The 20,441-nt window shown below is 67.9% G+C and overlaps 2 protein-coding genes across 6 annotated transcripts in view; both read left to right on the top strand.

Annotated features, from left to right (window-relative positions):
- Positions 1–2,091, top strand: part of LOC311613477 (glutathione hydrolase 1 proenzyme-like) — a 28,344-nt gene extending 26,253 nt beyond the window's left edge. For all 3 annotated transcript variants that reach the window (XM_084867439.1, XM_084867438.1, XM_084867437.1), the window contains one exon: positions 480–2,091. In XM_084867439.1, coding sequence (XP_084723565.1) covers positions 480–626 — 147 coding nt within the window. In that variant the 3' untranslated portion in view covers positions 627–2,091. The remainder of the gene's footprint in view (positions 1–479) is intronic.
- Positions 2,092–3,180: 1,089 nt separating this feature from the next.
- On the top strand, positions 3,181–16,329 carry GGT5 (gamma-glutamyltransferase 5). 3 transcript variants are annotated; one of them, XM_084867426.1, is made up of 12 exons: positions 3,786–4,069; positions 8,525–8,655; positions 8,939–9,034; positions 9,341–9,536; positions 9,926–10,083; positions 10,778–10,924; positions 11,214–11,350; positions 11,611–11,801; positions 12,654–12,760; positions 12,913–13,031; positions 13,481–13,591; positions 14,462–16,329. In XM_084867426.1, exons 1-12 carry the CDS (start codon positions 3,894–3,896, stop codon positions 14,606–14,608), a joined length of 1,716 nt encoding a protein of 571 aa, XP_084723552.1. In that variant the 5' UTR covers positions 3,786–3,893; the 3' UTR covers positions 14,609–16,329. The 3 variants fall into 3 exon arrangements, 2 of the variants coding, with proteins under 2 accessions (XP_084723551.1, XP_084723552.1); XR_014793463.1 differs by lacking the exon at positions 9,341–9,536 and having other exon boundaries at positions 3,181–4,069; positions 12,905–13,031; positions 14,462–14,500; XM_084867425.1 differs by lacking the exon at positions 9,341–9,536 and having other exon boundaries at positions 3,206–4,069.
- The last annotated feature ends 4,112 nt before the right edge of the window (positions 16,330–20,441 follow it).

Below are 20,441 nucleotides of genomic sequence, written 5' to 3'. Positions count from 1 at the left end.
CTCCGCCTGGCCGTCTTTCATTCATTTACGTACATATTTCTATTGACTTCAGAGAGGAGGGGGAGAGAGAGAGAGAGAGAGAGAGAGGGAGAGAGAGAAAGAAGCCTCAATGATGAGAGAGAACCATGGACCGGCTGCCTCCTGCACGCTCCCCACTGGGGATGGAGCCAGCCACCCAGGCCTGTGCCCTGACCGGAATCAAACACAGGACCCTTCAGTACGCAGGCCGGCGCTCTACCCATTGAGCCACCCGGCCAGGGCTGCCTGGGCCCCGGGAGCCCCGGTGCACTGAGCGAGGGCCGGGCTACGTGCTCGGCGGTGACCCCGGAGGCCCCGAGGCCCCCAGCGTGCTCCTCCTGGCCCCGCGGCCAGAAAGGCAAGCACCCGGGGCTGTGGGGCCCGGGACCCGGGACCCGGGGCGGCTCCGAGGGCGGGCGCCCCGGGCCCCGCTGAGGCCCCTCTCCCCTCCCCGCCCGCAGGCGGTGACCGCGGGCCTGCAGAGCCGGCACCACCACACCCGGGAGGTGTCCACCTTCATCGCCGTGGTGCAGGCCATCGCCCGCACGGAGGCCGGCTGGGCGGCCGCCTCGGACTCCAGGAAGGGCGGGGAGCCGGCGGGCTACTGAGCGGGCGGGGCCGCCGGGCTGGGACGGGGCCGCCGTCCCCTGCGGGGGCAGAGCAGTGCAATAAACGGGCCCCGGCGCCAGGTGCTGCCGCTCCCCACTCCCTGGGCCCAGCATCCTGTGTGACACGGGGCGTCTGGGTGGGGGGAGAGCCCTGGGGGGGCGGGAGGGGGTGCAGGACAGGCCCCCGCCCAGCCCTGTCCTTCCTCACCCTCAGCCCCGGCACCAGGGGCCAGGCTCTCCCATCCCTGGACGGGGCAGCGGCACTTCCACGGCTGGACACCAGGGGGCGCCATAGCCCCGGCTTTCACTTGGGCGGCAGCAGCCCAGGAGGCTGGGAAGGAACCTGGGCACCTGCTGGCCTGGCGGGGGTCGGACCCACCCTGCGGACCTCACCCAGAGGGGAAGCTGGGGCCCCGGGAGTGGGATTGGGCCAGAGGCTGGAGCAAAACACGACGTTCCGAGCAGGCCCCAGGGGAATGCCTCCCCCCGCCCCCACCCGGCCCCCCGGAACCAGACTGCAGAGGCCCCAGACCCCCCGAGGTCAGGGCTGGAGTGGGGGTGGCTGGGGACGCAGCCCGGGGGGGGCGGTCTTAGGGGGACACAACCCCCTCTCCCCCTCACTCAGGGCCTGCTAACTCGTCCTTTTTTATATTTTTTTTAATGGGAAGGGAGAGGGAGAGAGAGAGAAACATCCATGATGAGACAGCATCATGGACCAGCTGCCTCCTGCACGCCCCCCACTGGGGATCAAGCCCACACCCCAGGCCTGTGCCCTGACCGGGAATCGAACCAGGACCTCCGGGTTCACAGGTCGATGCTCAGCCCCTGAGCCAGGCCGGCCAGGCTGCCAACCCGTCCTTCACACACAGTTGCAATAACTTAAGTGAGCTGCTCGGAAAGGCGCTGGAGGTGGGGCCGGCAGAGGGGGTCACGGCCCGACAGTCAGGTCATGCCCGGCCAGTGGGCACAAGTGGGGCCTCTGAGGGCAGGGCACAGGGGCCAGCGGAGGCCACAGGGCCAGCCGCCTGGCTCAGGGGCTGAGCGTCCACCTGAGAACCAGGAGGTCAGGACTCAATTCCCAGGTTGAGGGCTCCATCCCCAGTGGGGGGCGTGCAGCAGGCAGCCGGTCCATGATTCTCTCTCATGGGTTGATGTTTGTATCTCTCCCACCCTCTCCCTTCCTCTTTGAAATCAATAAAAAATATATTAAGAAAAACACACACAGCTGAAACCGGTGTGGCTCAGTGGATAGGAGCGGCGGCCTGCGGACTGAAGGGTCCTGGGTTCGATTCCAGTCAAGGGCATGGACCTTGGTTGCGGGCACATCCCCAGGTGGAGGTGTGTAAGGGGCAGCTGATCGATGATTCTCTCTCATCGATGTTTCTAACTCTCTATCCCTCTCTCTTCCTCTCTGTAAGAAATCAACAAAATATATTTAATAAAAAACAAACAAACAAACAAAACAAAAACACGAGTGTCCACAGGAGCCGGTGTTGGGTGCAGAAGCTGAGCTCTGCCCTGAGGCCCGGGGTGGGGTGGGGGGATGAGAAGTCGGATGGGGGGGTGAGAAGGCGGTGGGGGGACTGGAGTCAGGGTGGATGGAGTGGAGGCTGGTAGAATGTGCAAGTCACTCCTCAGCCCTCACAGGGTCCCCGGGGGAGAGGCTGTGACCACATTCTCAGGGGAGGGGACAGGCCTGGGGCCGGGCTGTGGGCCCAGTGGGAGCGTGGGCCCCACCCCCATGCCCTACCCCCGCGAGGCTCGGCAGAGGGCTCCCTTCGCAGCTGGGGCTCAGCGCCCCCTCTCCTTCCTTCCCCTTCTCTCTGACCCCCGCCCTCAGGGCAGACGCTCAGGCCCCTCTGGCCGGGCCAGCGTGGCATCCGTTCCTGTCCTGGGCGCTGGCTCTGTGGTCCCTGCTCCCGACTTTGGCCTGACCAGGACGCTGGGGAGCGGGAGGGGGGGCCATTGATGTTTCTAACTCTCTGTCCCTCTCTCTTCCTCTCTGTGTAAAATCGATAAAATATATCTAATTAAAAAAAAAAAAAAAGTGTCCACAGGAGCCGGCGTTGTGTCTGCAGAAGCTCCGTGACCCTGCCGGCTCCATCCCCCGCCCCCCCCACACACACAACCATCCCCGCCCTGTGGGGGGCTGGCCCCGGCCCCGGGGCCACGTGGGTCCCGGTTGAGCAATGTCGCTGTGGTGAGGGGCGGGGGGAGGCACCCCCGTCCTCCCCACCCCGGGGCCTGCAGGGACAGTGGGGGCTGAGTCCATGGGCGTCCAGTCCGCGGCCCGGCTCCCTGTGCCCTGCCGAGCCCGGTCCAGGCGGCACCTCCGTGGGCGCCTCCTCCTCCAGCCGCCTCCCCAGGGGGTGCCCTGAAGCCCGGGCAGAGGAGGCGCCGCTGGCACAGGGGTGACCCGGGCAGGGAAGCAGAGGGACGTGGGCAGCGGCCCCGGGCTGGGCCGTCTGGTGGGCCCTGTGACAAGGGCTGGCACATGCCCATGTGCACGCCCCACACGGGCACCTCCCCTGTCTGTCTGCACCCCATCTTCCCGCCAGGCTGTGGTCCGAGTGAGATGGTCTCGGGCCGCCCCTCTGTGTGTCTCTGGCTCCCCCTCAGCCTCTGTGCCCCGGACACCCATGCCCCTGCCCCTGGGGTGCCGGGGGGCTGTGGCGGGCAGTGCCCACCCCTGGAGGCTGTCCCCTTCCTCTCGGAGCCCCGTGTCCGGGCTCTGCTGGGACCAGGGCAGCCGGGGGGGGGGGTCCCAGCCAGAGGCCATGTCCTCAGGCGCACGGATGGCACCGCGGGCAGACGGGAGGCGCCAGGCTGCCAGGCTGCCAGGGCGGGCGGCGGGCGGGCGGCGGGCGGGCCCTGTGGGGACGGCAGGGAGGGGGTTAACCGCAGCTTCCTTCTCGGGAAAGAAAACTCCCCAGAGCACCCTGTCCCGGGCCGCGGGCCAGGCCACGCTCCGGCTCCGGCTCCGGCTCCGGCTCCGGGAGCAGCCTCTGCCCGCAGAGCCCGTGGAAGGCAGGGGCCCGGCCGCCACGCGCCCGCCAGCTGCCTCTGCCTGTCCACACACCCACCTGTTCTCAGCTTCCGCCGTCCGCCGCCGGCCTGTCTGTCCGCTGTCACCCCGCCTGCGTCCCCTGCGTCCCCTCTCGCTAGCCGTCCGGCCGCCTGTCCGTCCGTCTGTGCGTCTGTCTGTCTGTCCGGCCACCGGCCCGTGTGCCCCCCGGCCTCCCCCCGCCGCCCCGGGGCCGCAGAGCCATGGCCCGGGGCCCGGGGGCCGCGGTGGGGCTGGTGCTGCTGGGGCTGGGGCTGGCCCTGGCCATCATCGTGCCCGCCGCCGTGGTCCTGTCCCGCCAGCACGCCCCCTGCGGGCCCCACGCCTTCGCCCGCGCCGCGGTGGCCGCCGACTCCAAGGTCTGCTCGGACATCGGACGGTGAGTGCGGGAGGCCTGCGCAGGGGCCTGTGTGGCGCCGGGGGGCGGGGGGGGGCCGGGGGTGCGGGCTCCAGCCGTGCACAGGGGCAGCAGGCAGGTGCGGGCGATGGGGCGGTGCGGACAGGGCCACTGAGGGCAGAGAGGGGATGGTCTGTGGGTGGTTCCTAGTCCCCAGGCTCGGGGGGCCCCGAGGAGGCAGTGCCCCCCCCCCGTGCCCCTGGTCTGGCCCGCGGGGGTCCCCTCCTGCAGGGCCCGTTCTCCCCGCCGTGGGGAGGGAGGGGGGGAAGGAGGGGGGGCTCCCTCTGTGTTTTCCCCGCCGGGGTCAGGGCCCGGGGCCGGGCCAGCCGTGGGAGGGGCGGCGTTTTAGGGGGGCCGGGGAGAGGGACCCCAGCTGGTGTTTGTGACCCTCTTCCAGGAAGTCCCGCCCTGCACCCCCGCATCCAGGGGGCGGGACCTGGCGGCACACCCTCCTGTCCCCCACCCCTTCCCGGAACATCTGCCCCCTGGGGCCCGTCAGTGAGGTCAGCTGAGGCCCGTGGGCCCCGGGAGGGACTGTCGCAGGCAGGGGGCTGTGGGCACGTCCCAGCTCAGGGGGTCCCCCTGACCCCCCTCCCCAGGCAGCCAAGGGCCCAGCCTCGCCCCTCGGCTCCACTCGCTCACCTCGTCTTTCCTCCCTCCCCTGTCTGTCCGTCTGTCCCGGTCCCACCCGCTCCCGCTGGCCCTCCCCCAGGCTCCTAACGGGAGGACAGGGGCCGAGGGAAGCTCAGGGCACTCGGGGTCCTGGGGGGGGGGGCCGGGGGGCGGGGGAGCCCCATCCCGCTCGGGAGAACCTGCCAGGCGCCACCCGACCTGAGCCCTCAGCTCCAGACACAGGCCCCCCGGGTCAGGCACAGAGACCCCGAGGGGGACCCCCTCCCCGAGGGGCCTGGCCTGCTCCCCCCCGCCCCCCGTCTTGTCTGCCGCCCGCCGTGCCCGTGGGTCCAGGCCGGGGTCTCTGACCTTAGAGCCGGCGGATGTGGTGCCTCCAGTGTGTGTGCTTGACCGATAGCACTTTCCACTTCCTGTCTGAGGCCGGGGGGGGCGGGGGGGGGGGCTCTGGGCTGGGCTGTGCGGAGCTGCTAGGGGCCCTCTCCCCCTCCCTCTCTCCCCTCCCCCCTCCTCGCCCCTCTCCCCCTCCCCCCTCACCAGCAGGGCCTCCCAAACCCCCCCTGCTAGCCTCCCCGCACCAGGCTCCCCACGGGCTGGGCCTTCGGAGGCAGCCAGAGCCCCAGGGGGTAGAGGGGGGGTAGAGGGTAGGGGGGTCAGGGGGTAAGGGGGGCAGGGGGGTAAGGGGGGTGTCCTCAAGGGGACACATGGACCTGCGGTCACACCGTAGATGCACCGGGCCCTGAGGCCTCTCCTCGGACTGCCTCCTTGTTGTGCGTGTGTGTGTGTGTGTGTGTGTGTGTGTGCGTGTGTGTGTGTGTAAATACGTTTTTATTGACTTCAGAGAGGGAGGGAGAGGGAGAGAGAGAAACATCCGTGATGAGAGAGGATCAGGGACTGGCTGCCTCCTGCACGCCCCGCACTGGGGATGGAGCCGCAACCCAGGCCTGTGCCCTGACCGGGAGTCGAACCCTGACCTCCTGGCTCCTAGGTCGATGCTCAGCGCCTGAGCAGCCACAGCTGGGTCTGGTTTTCCTTCAATTAGCAACAATCACTCCTCATTGGCCCCAATCAGCCTCATTGGCTCCAATCCCCAGCTGCACGGAGCCGCCCGCACCTCCCGCCTCAGGCCCCGGGGGCCGGGCTGTGCACACGGGGCGGGGGGGGGCGGGGGGGGGCCCTGAGGCGACGAGGGGAGGCAGGGGGGTGAGCCCGGGGCTGGGCGGGGCTCAGGCTGTGGAGTCTGTCTGCTGTGGCCGCTCCGAAAGGCCTGCCTCCGCCCCATCCTCTGCCGGGGGGCGGGGGGGGGGGTCCCCCAATCCTCCCGGATCCAGGGGGACGCGTGGCTGCACTTCACTGAGGGGGAAGCTGGGCCTCACAGAGGGGCTGCTGCTGTCTGGACGGGGAGAAACCCCGGGGCTGCTGGAGGGTGGAGCCTGCCCCCCCTCTGCCTCCCGCCCCGAGCCCCAGGGTCTGCCCGGCCTCCAGGCTCGGCCCACAAAGGCCAGAGCTTCACTGGTCAAGTGCGTGGTTGCAGAGGAGGCTGGGGGCTCACCCTCGGGGGCACGGGGGTCTGGGCTGGCCCTGGGGCGTGGGGTTGGACGAGGACAGCCCTGAGCCTTGTCTGCTGCTCCAGACCCAGCCGGGGCCTGCGTGCTCGCCCAGGTCTCAGTGTTCCCATCTGCGAAATGGGCTGGTGTCAGCCCTTCCCTCGGGAGGCCTGGAGGCGGGGCTGCCTGGCGGTAGCTGGATGTCCTGACCGCTGGCTGTTACAGTTGCTGGGACTGGACATGGGTCAGATCTCAGGGCCTGGAGTGAGGGCCCAGGGTCCACACGGGGTACCCTCCTGACGGGAAGGCTCCTAGGGAATTAGGGGGGTCCCACCCCGTCTCCTCTCTCTGAACCTCCTGACCCCGGTGGCCCTCTGTACCCTCGGCCAAGTTTCCAGGAAACTATTGCATTTCCTCCCGCTGGGGCTCAGGAAGCCACGGTCTGGGCACGGCACACCGCGTGTGTGTGCACACGTGTGTGTGTGTGTGTGTGTGTGCAGGCTGGAGGGGACCCGGGGTGGCAGCCTCTCAGCACACTGCGTGTGTGAGCACACGTGTGTGTGTGTGTGTGTGAGTGTGTGTGTGTGCAGGCTGGAGGGGACACGGGGTGGCAGCCTCTCAGCGCACTGCGTGTGTGAGCACACGTGTGTGTGTGTGTGAGTGTGTGTGTGTGTGTGTGTGTGTGTGCAGGCTGGAGGGGACACGGGGTGGCAGCCTCTCAGCGCACTGCGTGTGTGAGCACACGTGTGTGTGTGTGTGTGAGTGTGTGTGTATGTGTGTGTGTGTGCAGGCTGGAGGGGACGCGGGTGGCAGCCTCCCGCTGCCCTGGAGACAGGCATGTCAGAGACGTGTGCTGGAGCGTGCTCTCCCTCCCGGCCTCCGCCTGCACCTCTCCTCCCTCCTGTCTCCCCGCACAGGCGTGGGAGCATCTCCTAAGCCCGTGGCCAGCAAACTGCGGCTCCCAGCCACGGGCGGCTCTGGGCCCCTGGAGTGTGGCTCTTCCACAAAACACCACGGCCTGGGCGAGTCTATGCTGAAGAAGTGGCGTTAGAAGAAGTTTAAAAAATTAGGCTCTCCAAAGAAATTTCAGCCCTAGCCGGTGTGGTTCAGTGGCTAGAGCGTCGGCCTGCGGACTGAAGGGTCCCAGGTTCGATTCCGGTCAAGGGCATGTACCTTGGTTGCGGGCACATCCCCAGTGGGCGTTGTTCAGGAGGCAGCTGATCCATGATTCTCTCTCATCGATGTTTCTAACTCTCTATCCCTCTCTCTTCCTCTCTGTGAAAAATCAATAAAATATATTTTTAAAAATAATAAAAATAAAATAAAAAAGACTGGGCTTGCAGGCGTGGTCGCTGTCTCTCCATCAGAGAAGCAGCGTCTGGCTCAGACCCAGCTTTCCTCCTCTCGTCTGTCTCTCCTCAGTCCTTCACACACACACCCCCGCCCCCGTCAGGTCCACCCTGGCCACAGGAGATGGAGCCCACAACCTGGGCGTGCGCCCTGGCCAGGAATCAAACCATGACCTCCTGGTTCCTGGGTCCTGCTCCACCACTGAGCCGCCCCAGCCGGGCCAGACCTGGGGGTAAAGGCTGGCCTCCCAGGGGTGCCGGGAGGACTCCTGGGGGTCAGCGGTGCAGGGCTGTGCCAGGGGCCAGGGTCCTCTGCCCCACACAGGCCTGTCCGGCCGCCCCTCCGAGCGGCAGGGCCCACGGACAGATGGGCCGCAGGCCAGAGCACTCCCCGACCCCGAGGCCCTGGGCGCCGGGACCCCCCAGCCCGGCCCCAGCCCTGATGGCAGAAGGGTCCTGGGTCACGGGAGGTAGTCCAGCCTCACAGGGGGTGGAGCTCGAGTGTCTTTCCCGCCCCCTCCCCCCCTCCAGCCTGTGACGTAGGCGATGGCCGTTACCCAGACCGGGCCCTGGGGCTGCCGGGCGGGCAGGACAGGGCGCTGGCCCAGGCCTGGCTCCCCCGGGGACCGAGGAGCCGGCGCCGCTGGGCGTGGGGGGAGAATGGGACAGGAGAAGCTGGGACCGGACCAGCACCTTGTGCACAGCTCACAGCCGCCGTCTGCGAGCCCCGTGCCCCTCTGGGGGGCGGGGAACCTGGACGGGCGGCCGGTCTGGGCTCTGACGTTTGGTGGCGAAGGGGAACCCTGCCTGCCACGGCTCCTCCCCGGGTGCCAGCTGAGCGAGGGGGGGTGAGGGGAGCTGGGGGGGGGGCAGGGAGCCAGCCTCACGGCGCCCGCCCGCCCGTCCTGCAGGGCCGTCCTGCAGCAGGGGGGCTCGGCCGTGGACGCGGCCATCGCCGCGCTGGTCTGCACGGGCGCCGTCCACCCGCAGAGCATGGGCCTGGGCGGCGGCGTCATCCTCACCGTCTACAACGCCAGCACCGGTGCGTCCCCGGGCTGCCGGGTGCGGGGCCTTCGGGGGGCAGACCCTTCCGGGGGGCAGGGTGGGGGGACCCTCCGCCGAGCCCCGGCCCTGAGGGCGGGAAGGGTCCCGGGGTCCCAGGTGCTTCTGCGCAGCCCCCCGGGGGGTGTCCCGTCTGTCCTCTCGCTCCCCTCCCCGGGTCCCACCCCCCGGAGGCCACGGGGGCGGCAGGGCGCGGGCGCGGGGGCCACAGGCCAGGGAGCGGCCCAGGCTGCCGGGGCCTCACCCCTCCCGCCCCCCTCCAGGGCAGGTGGAGGTCATCAATGCCCGGGAGACGGTGCCCGCCCGCCACACCCCCGGGCTGCTGGACCAGTGCGAGCAGGCGCTGCCCCTGGGCAGAGGTGAGGCCTCGGGGGCGGAGGGGGGCTGCTGGGCCAGCGGGGAGCCCCACGGAGGCCGTCCTTCCTGTGGGGTTGGGGAGGATTGTGGGGGGAGGGAACGAAGTGGGGGGAGGGGAAGGGGGAGGGGCAGGGCTGGGTGGGGGCCGCAGGGGGTGTGGGCAGGGCAGGTCGGTGAAGGCTCAGGAAGGTCACCGGGGCCGGCAGTGCCAGGCCGAGGGGGGCGGCGGGGGATGGAGAACACGGGGGGGGGGGGCTGGAGGCCGGGGCTGCGGAAGGGGGCAGCGTGGCAGCTGACCGCCCCCGCAGGCGCGCAGTGGGCCGGCGTGCCCGGGGAGCTGCGGGGCTACGCCGAGGCACACCGCCGGCACGGCCGGCTGCCCTGGGCGCGGCTGCTCCAGCCCACCATCGCGCTGCTCCGCCGCGGCCGCCGCACGCCGCCCGTGCTCAGCCAGTTCCTGCGGCACCGCCTGCTGCGCCCCGAGCTCCAGGGCTCCTCCCTGCGGTGAGCGCTGGGGCCCCGGGGGCGGGGGGCCCCCTCAGCTCCGGGGTCAGGCCGGGCTCTGAGCCGACCAGGGACCCTGTGGTGCGGGGACCGCCTGGCCGGCCCTGCGATGCCCGGGTTCCCAGGGGGTTGCGGGGGGGACTCTGTGTGGCAGGACCTGATGGGAGGGGCTCAGGCCAGAGTGTTTGTGCCCCAGGGATGGGGCCCTCAGGGCCCCTGGCTCTGCCCCCTTCCTGCTCGGGCCGCCCCGTGCCCACCAGCCCCTCCTGAGCAGGTCCCCCAGGAGCAGCGAGGACCCAGGGGGGCCCCAGGCCTGACAGGGTGATGAGCGATGGAAGAGGGGGTGCCCTGCGGGGTCCCGCCTGAGGCCGCCCCCCCACCCCCCCCAGGCAGCTCTTCTTCAACGGCACGGAGCCCCTGGGCCCTGAGGACCCGTTCCCCTGGCCCGCGCTGGCCGCCACGCTGGAGACGGTGGCCCGGGAGGGCGCCGAGGCCTTATACTCGGGGCGGCTGGGCCGGACGCTGCTGGAGGACATCGCCCGGGAAGGTGAGCCGCCGGCCGGCCGGCCGGGCCCCAGGAGGAGCCGGGCCTCCACACGGGTCTGTGCTGTTAGTCTTTCTTTAAAAAAAAAAAAAAAAAATACTTTTATTGATTTCAGAGAGGAAGGGAGAGGGAGAGAGAGAGATCCCCCCTGGGGATGGAGCCTGCAACCACCCAGGCATGTGCCCTTGAGCAGAATCGAACCCGGGACCCTTCCGTCCACAGGCTGATGCTCTATCCACTGAACCACACTGGCCAGGGCTAGACACGGGGAGTGGAGGCAGGGTCTTCCCCAGGCCTGAGGGAGTGCCAGCGGCTCCCGGGGCGGGCAGAGGCTGTGTGCCCGTTCTGCCCGCTGCCGGCCGCCGTGGCCTCACGGAGCAGACCCCGGGGGGTTAGGCTCACACAGGGGAGTCGCTGGGGCCATGGCGGGCTCCCAGGCCTGGGGCGGCCACCCTCACAGGGTCCCCGAGGCCAGCTCCCCCCCCCCACCTTCCCTCCCCGCCCTCCCCCTACCTGCCTGCCTCCAGCCCCGTCCAGCCCTCCCCCCGGGCTCTGGGGCCCCGCCCTGAGGTCACTGCCAGCCCCCCATCCGCCCCTCCTGGTCCAGCAGGCTGGGGGACGAGGGGCGCCCCCTGTGGCCAGGGGCCGGGGGGTCACTCTCCCCTCTCCCCCCCTTTCCTGGTCTCTGTCTCTGCAGGCAGCCAGCTGACCATGCAGGACCTGGCCTCCTTCCAGCCCGAGGTGGTGCCCGCCCTGGCCGTGCCCCTGGGGAACTACACCCTGTACTCCCCGCCGCCGCCCGCAGGGGGCGCAATTCTCAGCCTCATCCTCAACGTGCTCAAAGGTGCGAGCCCCGGCCTCCGCTCAGCGTCCTGTCCTGCTGGGCACCGGAACCCCACGCCCAGCCGTGGCCTGGGGCGGCTGTGGCCTGAGACAGTCGTGGCCTGGGGTATCCGTGGCCCGGGACTGCCGTGGCCTGGGTGGCTGTGGCCTGGAGCGGACGTGGCCTGGGGCGGACGTGGCCCAGGACAGCCGTGGCCTGGAACGGACGTGGCCTGGGGCGGACGTGGGAAGCGGGAGAAGACGGATGCTCTGGCCCTGGCGGGTGTGGCTCAGTGCCCGTGCCCACACAGGGTTCAACTTCTCTGCGGAGTCCGTGGCCACGCCCGAGGGCAGCGTGGCCTTGTACCACCACCTGGTGGAGACGTTCAAGTTTGCGGGGGGACAGCGGTGGCGGCTGTGGGACCCCCGGAGCCACCCCGAGGTCCAGGTGAGCGGCCAGGGCCGGGCTCAGCGCGAGGGGGGCTGGGCCCGCGGGCAATCCCTCCGGACCCTGGAGCCCGGGGGAGGGTGGCGGACGGCTGGCCCTGGCACAGGCGCGGGCCTTCGGAGGCCTGGCGGGAGGCAGTGGTGGCACCGAGCCTCAGAGGGCCGGGCGGGCGGGCGGGCGGGCGGGCGGGGTGCAGGGGGCTTGGGGAGGACAGACTGCAGGGGGCGCTCACTCACCACGCCCACCGGCCGTCCCCCCAGAACGCCTCCCTGGAGCTGCTGGGGGAGGCCCTGGCCCAGCACATCCGCCAGCAGATGGATGCCCGCGGCGACCACCCGCCCAGCCACTACGGCCTGGCCGGGCCCTGGGGCCACAGGACGGGCACCGCCCACGTGTCCGTGCTGGGGGCCGACGGCAGCGCCGTGGCCGCCACCAGCACCATCAACACGCCGTGCGTCCCGGGGGACAGGGCCCCCGCTGTGCCCCCAGACCTGTCTCCCCCACCCGCCCACCCCACCCTCTGCCTGTTCGCCCAGCCCCAGCCCACCCCACCCAGCCCACCCTCTGCCTGATCCCCCAGCCCCAGCCCACCCCACCCACCCCACCCACCCCGCCCACCCCACCCTCTGCCTGATCGCCCAGCCCCAGCCCACCCCACCCAGCCCACCCTCTGCCTGATCCCCCAGCCCCAGCCCACCCCACCCAGCCCACCCTCTGCCTGATCCCCCAGCCCCAGCCCACCCCACCCACCCACCCTCTGCCTGATCGCCCAGCCCCAGCCCACCCCGCCCACCCCAGCCCCAGCCCCTCCTCACCTTGCTTTCCCCATTTCTTCTTCTTCTCTGTCCAAAGGGGTCCTGCACCCTGATATCTCTGCTGATGGGGGGCCCCGAGCCAGGACCACCCTGGGATGGGCCTTCCAGGACACCCTGATGGGGCTCAGGGGGACCCGGGGGCAGTGCCAGGGAGAAGGCGGCAGGTCCGGCATCCCATGCGGGAGGGAGGGCGGCCACCAAAGCCAGTGGCTCCTGGCCCGGCCCGTGGCTCAGGGGTGGAGCGTTGACCTGTGAACCAGGAGGTCGGGGTTCGATTCCCCATCAGGACGCCTGGGTTGCGGGCTCCATCCCCACCAGCAGGGGGCGTGCGGGAGCAGCCAGTCCATGATTCTCTCCATCACGGATGATTCTGTCCCTCTGGCCCTCTCCCTCCCTCTCTCGGAAAACAGCACAAATATATTTAAAGATAATAAAACGAGGGGCCTCCAGGCAGACGGAGCCTGCCCTGAGCCGCCCCTCCCCCGCAGCTTCGGGGCCATGGTGTACTCCCCCCGCACCGGTATCCTCCTCAACAACGAGCTGCTGGACCTGTGCTGGCGGCGCAGGCCGGGCGCCGGGGGACCCCCTGCGCCCGGTGAGTGGGGGGGGGCCCTGGAGAGAGGGGGCGCTGCGCGGAGACCCGCCTCTCCGGCCACGGTGTGCGGCGGTGAGAGGGACCGGGAGGGAGGGGCGGTGTGCGGGCCCGGCTGGGAAGCCCGGCCGCCCGTGACGCCCACAGGCCTCCAGTTCCAGGGGAGCGGCCCCCCTCCTCCATGGTCCCCTCCATCCTGGTCAGCGCGGCCCAGGGGTCCACGCTGGTGGTCGGCGGGGCCGGCGGGGAGCTCATCATCTCCGCGGTGGTGCAGGTGAGGCCGGGGTGCAGGTGAGGCCGGGGTGCAGGTGAGGACGGGGTGCAGGTGAGCTGGGGGTGCAGGTGAGGCTGGGGGTGCAGGTGAGGCTGGGGGTGCAGGTGAGGGTGAGGCTGGGGTGCAGGTGAGGGTGAGGCTGGGGGTGCAGGTGAGGCTGGGGGTGCAGGTGAGGGTGAGGCTGGGGGTGCAGGTGAGGGTGAGGCTGGGGGTGCAGGTGAGGCTGGGGGTGCAGGTGAGCTGGGGGTGCAGGTGAGGCCGGGGGTGCAGGTGAGGCTGGGGGTGCAGGTCAGGCCGGGGGTGCAGGTCAGGCTGGGGGTGCAGGTGAGCTGGGGGTGCAGGTGAGCTGGGGTCCCCCACCCCGGACAGCCCAGGGTTCCTGCTCCCCTGGGGGCAGGGAGGGGTGGGGGGCTGGTGCCCGCCCCCCGTGACCGCCTCCCCTCCCCCAGGTCATCGTGAACAAACTGTGGCTCGGCCTGGACCTGGGCGCAGCCATCGCGGCCCCCGTCCTGCACGTGAACGACAGGGGCCAGGTGGAGTTCGAGCCCCACTTCCCGCAGGTGAGGCTGCCCCCTGCTGAGCAGGTCCTGGAGCGGATTCTCCTCCAGCCGCAGTCCCCTCTCCCTGCCCGCCCGCCCCAGAGAGGGCAGCTTTCTGGAAGCTTCTCTGGGCTGGCAGACGCCCTTTGCAGGACCTAATTCAAACCCCGGGCAACTCTCAGGGCTGCAGGCTGCAGGCCCCGGGGCAGGTCAGCCGGCTGGGGTTCGAGATCCCGGGAGGAGCCTCCAATGACCTGGGCCTCTCCCGCAACCAGAGGGAGGGGGGCCTGGAGCCCAAGGGGCCTGTCAGCCTGAGAACTTCCGTCTGTGGCCCAGCGCTGAGGACCTCGGCCAATCGGGCTCAAACTCAGAGCCAAGGCCTTCCCTCCCTGCGCCCGGTCCTCCCCGGGGAAGTACATGAAGTGCTCCCCGAACCTCTCCTCCAGCCACTGCTCCTAGGCCTTCTGTGAGCTCAATTCTCTGAGGATTCAGAGATGACAGCCTGGAATCCAGCTCCCCCAGACCCTCGGCTCCCCCAGACCAGACCCTCGGCTCCCCCAGAGCCCCGGCTCCCCCAGATCCACAGACTCAGCACCGCAGGCCTGAGCCTTTGAGGCCCGGTGCTCTGAGCAGCCCCACCTCGGGGACCACGGGTGCCTGTGGCCTGGGGGTCACTGTCCTCGGACTCAGGCCGGACGTGAGCCCCGGCCCCGAGTGCCCTCCGCCCCGGGGCGGCCCCACCACGTCCCCCTCCGGGGCCTTTGGCGCGGGAAGGGCAGGCGCCGTGCCCCAAAGGGGAGGCTCCCCAGGCCCCTCCCGTCCTCACCCCTTCCCAGCCCCTCGGTGGGGTTCTCGGGTCGCCATGGAGACGGGGCCCCCTCTCTCCCGCAGGAAGTGCGGCAGGGGCTGGCGGGCCGGGGCCAGCAGCAGGCCAGGAGGCAGTTCTTCCTGAACGTGGTGCAGGCCGTGTTCCGGGACGGGGCCTGCGTGGAGGCCGCCTCGGACCCCAGGAAGCACGGGGAGGCTGCCGGCTACTGAGGAGGCGGCTCCCGGAGCCGGGTCTGCCCGGCCTTGGCGTGTGGCCCCGGCGGGTCCGGGTCCTCCTGGGGGTGACGGGGTGGGGCAGCCCGGCCGAGGGGCCTGGGAGTCCCTCCAGCTTCTCCAGCCTCTCCCCCAGGCCCCCCCTTCCCTCAACCCCACCCCCCGTCAGTACATCCTCTGTTCAAGGTGAAAGAGGGGGTGGCCGGCCGCATTCAGGGTGGCAGGGAGGGAGGGGACCCTCAGGAAGCAGACGCACGAGCTCCCACAGTCCTTTGCGATGCACCAGCATGGCCACCCCGGGGCAGAGGCAGTGCCCCCGCCCCCCTCGCTGGAGCTCTGACGGGGGGGAGGGGGGGGGCCCGGCCGGGGCCGAGGCCGGTCTCTGCATCTTGTCCGCGGGGCCCGGAAAGTGTGGGACACACTGAGACGCGGACCCCGGCCCAGCCCCAGCAGCCCCTGCTCTCAGCCCTGGCACCACTGACACTGGGGGGGCACAACCCCTGGCCTCACCCACCAGATCCAGCAGCTCCCCTCCCCCAACAACCGGCCACCACGTCGCCCCCAATTGAGAGCCGCTGATCTGGGCCCCGGAGCTCCAATCACGGGGAACGGCTTTGCCAGCTGCTGGCAGGGCCGCCCGGGCTGGGGGCCTCTCTGGACAGGCCTGGGGCCCTGAGAGCATTGGGGTCTCACTCGCCCTGAAGGGCCCAGGAGCAGCTGGCAGGCCCCACAGGGTCCCAGCCTCCCTCCGCCTGGCGTTGGGCCCAGCAGGACGCACCCCCGGTGCCCGGAGACAGAACGCCAGGCCCGGGCCCCCCCAATGGGAACGGGTTCCGGGCTGGGGCTGCAGTCACATCGCCGGGCAGAGAGCAGGATGCGGCAGGCCACTTCCCCAGGGACCAGGACGTGCATATCTGTGGGCTGTTCTCCTTTTTAATTTTCTTTTTTTTTTAATGTTTTTACTAGAGGCCCGGTGCACAAAATTCATGCACTTGGGGGAGGTGTCCCTCAGCCCAGCCTGCACCCTCTCCAATCTGGGGCCCCTCGGGGGATGTCCGACTGCCAATTTAGGGCTGGTCCCTGTGGGCTTAAACTGGCGGTCGGACATCCCTCTCACAATCCGGGACTGCTGGCTCTCAACCACTCGCCTGCCTGCCTGCCTGATTGCCCTTAACCACTCCCCTGCCAGCCTGGTCGACACCTAACTGCTCCCCTGCCGACCTGATCGCCCCCAACTGCCCTCTCCTGCAGGCCTGGCCGCCCCCCAACTGCCCTCCCCTGCAGGCCATCTTGTGGTGGCCATCTTTGATTTCACTGCAGCTGGGCGTGTGAGAGAGATGGAGCACCAGGACAGGGGACCCTCTGAGACCCCTTCCTGCCGTCCCCTCCGCCGTCCCCCCTCCCCTCCCCCACAGGTGCGCCTCTCCTAACCCTAAGGGCCTCCCCTCGCCCCAGGCTAACCTCTGAACTCGATCCTGACCCCTCCCCTTTTTTTTTTTTAATGGAAAGTTTTTTTAAAAGTTGACTTTAGAAAGAGGAAGAGAGAGAGAGAGAGAGAGAGAGACATGGATGGATTGCCCCCACATCGGGGATGGAACCTGAAACCCGGGTATGTGGCCCGACTGGGAATTGAACCCTCCACCTTTCTGTGTGCCCGACAGCACTCCAAACCACTGAGCCGCACCGGCCCCAGGGGTAATAAACGGTCCGCAGTGTCACCTGGCCTCGCTTGTGAAATCTTTCCGGCCGGAGTCCGGAACCACAGCCCCTGGCGGTTCCCTTTCTGTAACAGCCCTGGGCGGCGCCCGGGGGGGGGGGGGGGCAGGGGCTGTTGTGTCAGTTCTCAGGGGAGAGGCTTCCTGGGGGCGCAGGCCGAGGGAGCTCCCCCAGAGTGAGGGGCGGCTGCTCCTGGGATGGGGGGGGGGGAGACGGTGAGGGTGGCGTCAGGGTGGGAGGGGCCTGGAGCTTGCCCAGCGCGACGCTGTGGGCGGCGGGACCCACCCGGGGTCTGACCCCTGGGGCCAGGCCCAGCCCCGGCTCAGGAAGCTCGGGCCTCGGGTTCTGGCGAGGAAAGAATTCAGAGCGAGACCCACACGGCAAGAGAGCTTTTTAAAGTTTATTTTTGAATATTTTTACTGATTTCATAGACGAAGGGAGAGGGGGGGAGAGAGAAAAGCATCGATGATGAGAATCACTGACTGGCCTCCTGCTCGCCCCCCACTGGGGATGGAGCCCACAACCCGGGCCTGTGCCCTGGCCGGAACCGAACCCTGGCCTCCTGGTTCCCGGGTCAGCGCTCAGCCTCGGAGCCCCGAGAGCATTCCTTGGGCAGATCTCAGACCGTTCATCAGGAGAAGGAATTTCCGCAGAAATGGGCTTAGGAGACCAGGGATGGAGTAAAGCAGTGTTTTTCAACCTTTTTTGGACAAAGGCACACTTGTTTCATGAAAAAAATCACGAGGCACACCACCATTAGAAAATGTTAAAAAATTTAACTCTGTGCCTATATTGACTATATATAAAGTAATTCTCTTGAATAGGAATCAAATAAACACAAAGAAAGTATTTTATAATTATTATGAAATATTAAGTAAACAAAATAGTGAAAAATTATAAAATTCTTGTCTTGTCTGCACCTACGGCACACCAGGCAACATCTCTCGGCACACTAGTGTGCCGCGGAACAGCGGTTGAAAAACGCTGGAGTAAAGGGCCCTGGGAGCCCGGGAGGGAGGGAGGGGTGGTGACGGGCCTGGGGGGCGGGGGCTGGGTCCTCCGTCCTCAGGGCTTTAGGGGCGGCCCCAGGGGAGGGTCCGATGGAGCATTCAGCAGCTCCCAGGTGTGTCCCTCAGGGTCGGATCTTCCTGATGGATTCGCGGGTGCAGGTGCGGGGGTGGGGTCACACTCACTGCAGCAGGCCCTGACCTCAGCCCCAGCCCCAGCCTCCGCCCCAGCCCCAGCCCCAGCCCCAGCCCCAGCCTCAGCCCCAGCCCCAGCCTCCGCCCCAGCCCCAGCCCCAGCCCCAGCCTCAGCCTCAGCCTCCCACTCAGCCACAGCCGCTGCTGGTTCTGCTGCTTCTCTGGGCCAGGAGCAGAGACACAGCTGAGGCCTAGCTGCTCTCAGGGAGGAAAGGCCGGGTTAGGGTTAGCGTTAGGGTTAGGGGTTAGGGTTAGGGTTAGCGTTAGGGTTAGGGGTTAGGGTTAGGGTTAGGGTTAGAGTTAGGGTTAGGGTTAGGGATAGGGTTAGGGTTAGGGATAGGGTTAGGGTTAGGGGTTAGGGTTAGGGATAGGGTTAGAGTTAGGGGTTAGGGTTAGGGGTTAGGGTTAGGGTTAGGGGTTAGAGTTAGGGGTTAGGGTTAGGGTTAGGGGTTAGAGTTAGGGGTTAGGGTTAGAGTTAGGGGTTAGGGTTAGAGTTAGGGGTTAGGGGTTAGGGTTAGGGGTTAGGGTTAGGGATAGGGTTAGAGTTAGGGGTTAGGGTTAGAGTTAGGGTTAGGGTTAGGGTTAGGGGTTAGGATTAGGATTAGGGTTAGACCCCAAACCACAGGACCAGGTTGTGCAGGGGTTAGGGGGTCCCCAGGGCGAGGTCCCGCCCACAGCGGATTTTCCCAGAGGCCTGGGCTCTCTGCCCGGGGACCTCCCGCCGTCCTTGCCCGGCTCATGCCCACGGCCTCCAGCGCCACACGTGCCCCTCACCGTGGCCTTGGTCCGGGGGCGCTGGCGGCGACATGGCCCCAGCTGTTACCGGCCCCGTGGACCCAGCTCTGGCACTCGGCAAAGAGAGGACTGGAGCCAAGGACTCCAGCGAGAGGGGAGGCTCGTCTCCTGGGTCACAGCTGGGCCTCGTGCACGGAAACGTGTCCCGGAGCAAAGGGGGGCCTGGGAGCAGCGGGAAGAAGGGGAAGTGCATCCTTGGGAAAGAATATTCCCGTCCCGCCGCCTGTGCACCGGGAGGTTAGGGTTCCACTCCCGGTCTGGGCACAGGCCGCGCTGTGGGCTCGGTCCCACTGTGGGGCGTGCAGGAGGCGGCCGGTCTCGTCACTGACGTGTCTCTCTCTCTCTCTCTCTCTCTCTCTCTCTCCCCCCCCCCTTCCTCCCTGAAATAATAATAGAAAGAATATTCCATCGGCTGTGCTCTGGGGCGGGCGGGGCGGAGATCCTCCAATCCTTTAGCATTCGTAAATATTTAATATCAAAGACCAGGAATGCATTAGAGAGATGGACGGGCGTGGCTCTCAGACCGCAGAAGCTACAATGGGGTCTGAGCAGTCTCTCCCCCGCCCTCCCCCGCCTTTCCAAGGAAAGCAGCCGCGGGCCTGAGGCAGAGGCCCCTGTGCCTCCGAGCACTCGCTGTGGGAGGACTCGGCGCACAGGGGCGGACGCTGCCCAGCACTCCGAGGAGACCAGCACAATCTGGGGAAGAAAACCCAGCAAAGAACAATTTTAAAAATGCATGTTTTTATGGATTTTGGAGAGGAAGGGAGAGAAGCATCCATGAGGAGAGAGCATCATGGCTCAGCTGCCTCCTGCACGCTCCCCTCCCCGCTCCCCTCCAACGGGGGATGGAGCCCACAGCCCGGGCCTGTGCCCTGACCGGGAATCGAACCCTGACCTCCTGGTCCCTAGGTCGATGCTCAGCCACGAATCACCAGGGCCGGGCCCAACAGAGACATTTCATGTAGGAACAGGAGAGGCTGGTTTCACTCCTACACAGGGCGTAAAGCTCCACACAACAGAAGCACAGCAAAGGAGAGGGAGGGAGGGGGGGAGGGAGAGAGAGAGAGAGAGGGAGAGAGAGAGAGAGAGAGAGAGGGAGAGGGAGGGAGAGAGGGAGGGAGGAGAGAGAGAGGGAGAGAGAGAGAGAGAGAGAGGGAGAGAGAGAGAGGGAGAGAGAGGAGGGAGAGGGAGAGGGAGAGGGAGAGAGAGAGAGAGAGAGAGGTTATCTCCACAACGTGACGGGGTGCACCCTGGAAAATCATGTTGTCCCGCCGACAGGAAAAAAATAAAAACATGGTTGAGCGTCTGCGTCAGCGCAGAAAAGCATTTGATAAAATTTCCCAGCTTTCCCTCGAAACACATTCTCAGGGGAAGCGACTTGGCTGGGGCGGTAACCCCAGAGGCGCAGAGGCGGGCGGAGCTGCCCACGCCCCCCCCACCCCCCCCCCTAGCCGGAGGGATTGCTGTTAGCGGGCGCTGGCCGGCCCTGGTTCTGGGCTCAGCCCATCGGGAATTCCGAGCGGGAACCCAGAGCCTGGCTTTGATCCCACGTGGCCGATCAGTGTTTGTTTTCCTCCGTGGCTGCCCTGACAGCCCGGCGTGTTTTCACAGGTGGCCCTGCTTCCGCCTTTCTCAGACACAGAAACAATCTCCCATTGTATACATGAGCCTATCTAGTCATCTACTTAAAAACAACATTATGTTAAATGTTTTTATTGGTTTCAGAGAGGAAGGGAGAGGGAGAAACATCCAGGAGGAGAGAGAATCACGGACCGGCTGCCTCCTGCACGCCCCCTACTGGGCATGGAGCCTGCAAACGGGGCCTGGGCCCTGGCCGGGAGTCTGACCGTGACCACCTGGTTCACAGGGTGACGCTCACCGTGTGCCAGGCCGGCCGGCCGGGCGGCGGTTCTGTGTTGAGGCACTCATGGATTGGTTCTTGCATGGGAGGCGACCCCTGGGCTTGGCTGTCTGGACTCCTGGGGCTCCATTTCCCTGGGGTGGGGTCCCCGCCTTGGGTATCGCTGGGGAGGGGGTCCATGCCGGGCTCCGGGAACTCCCGCCCTCACACAGACCCAGACAGAGCCCCTGCCCCCTGGGCCCCGGGAAAACCCTGC

This window comes from Pipistrellus hanaki (assembly GCF_964339955.1).
Source record: "Pipistrellus hanaki genome assembly, chromosome: 19".
NCBI lineage: Eukaryota > Metazoa > Chordata > Mammalia > Chiroptera > Vespertilionidae > Pipistrellus > Pipistrellus hanaki.
This window is presented reverse-complemented; position numbering and strand designations above follow the sequence as displayed.

Coding starts and splice junctions, on each gene's coding strand:
- GGT5 (XM_084867425.1), top strand. CDS start 3,266: ATGCCCCTGCCCCTGGGGTGCCGGGGGGCTGTGGCGGGCAGTGCCCAC. Junction 13,032..13,480: donor TCATCTCCGCGGTGGTGCAG/GTGAGGCCGGGG, acceptor CCCCTCCCCCAG/GTCATCGTGAACAAACTGTG. Junction 13,592..14,461: donor TCGAGCCCCACTTCCCGCAG/GTGAGGCTGCCC, acceptor TCTCTCCCGCAG/GAAGTGCGGCAGGGGCTGGC.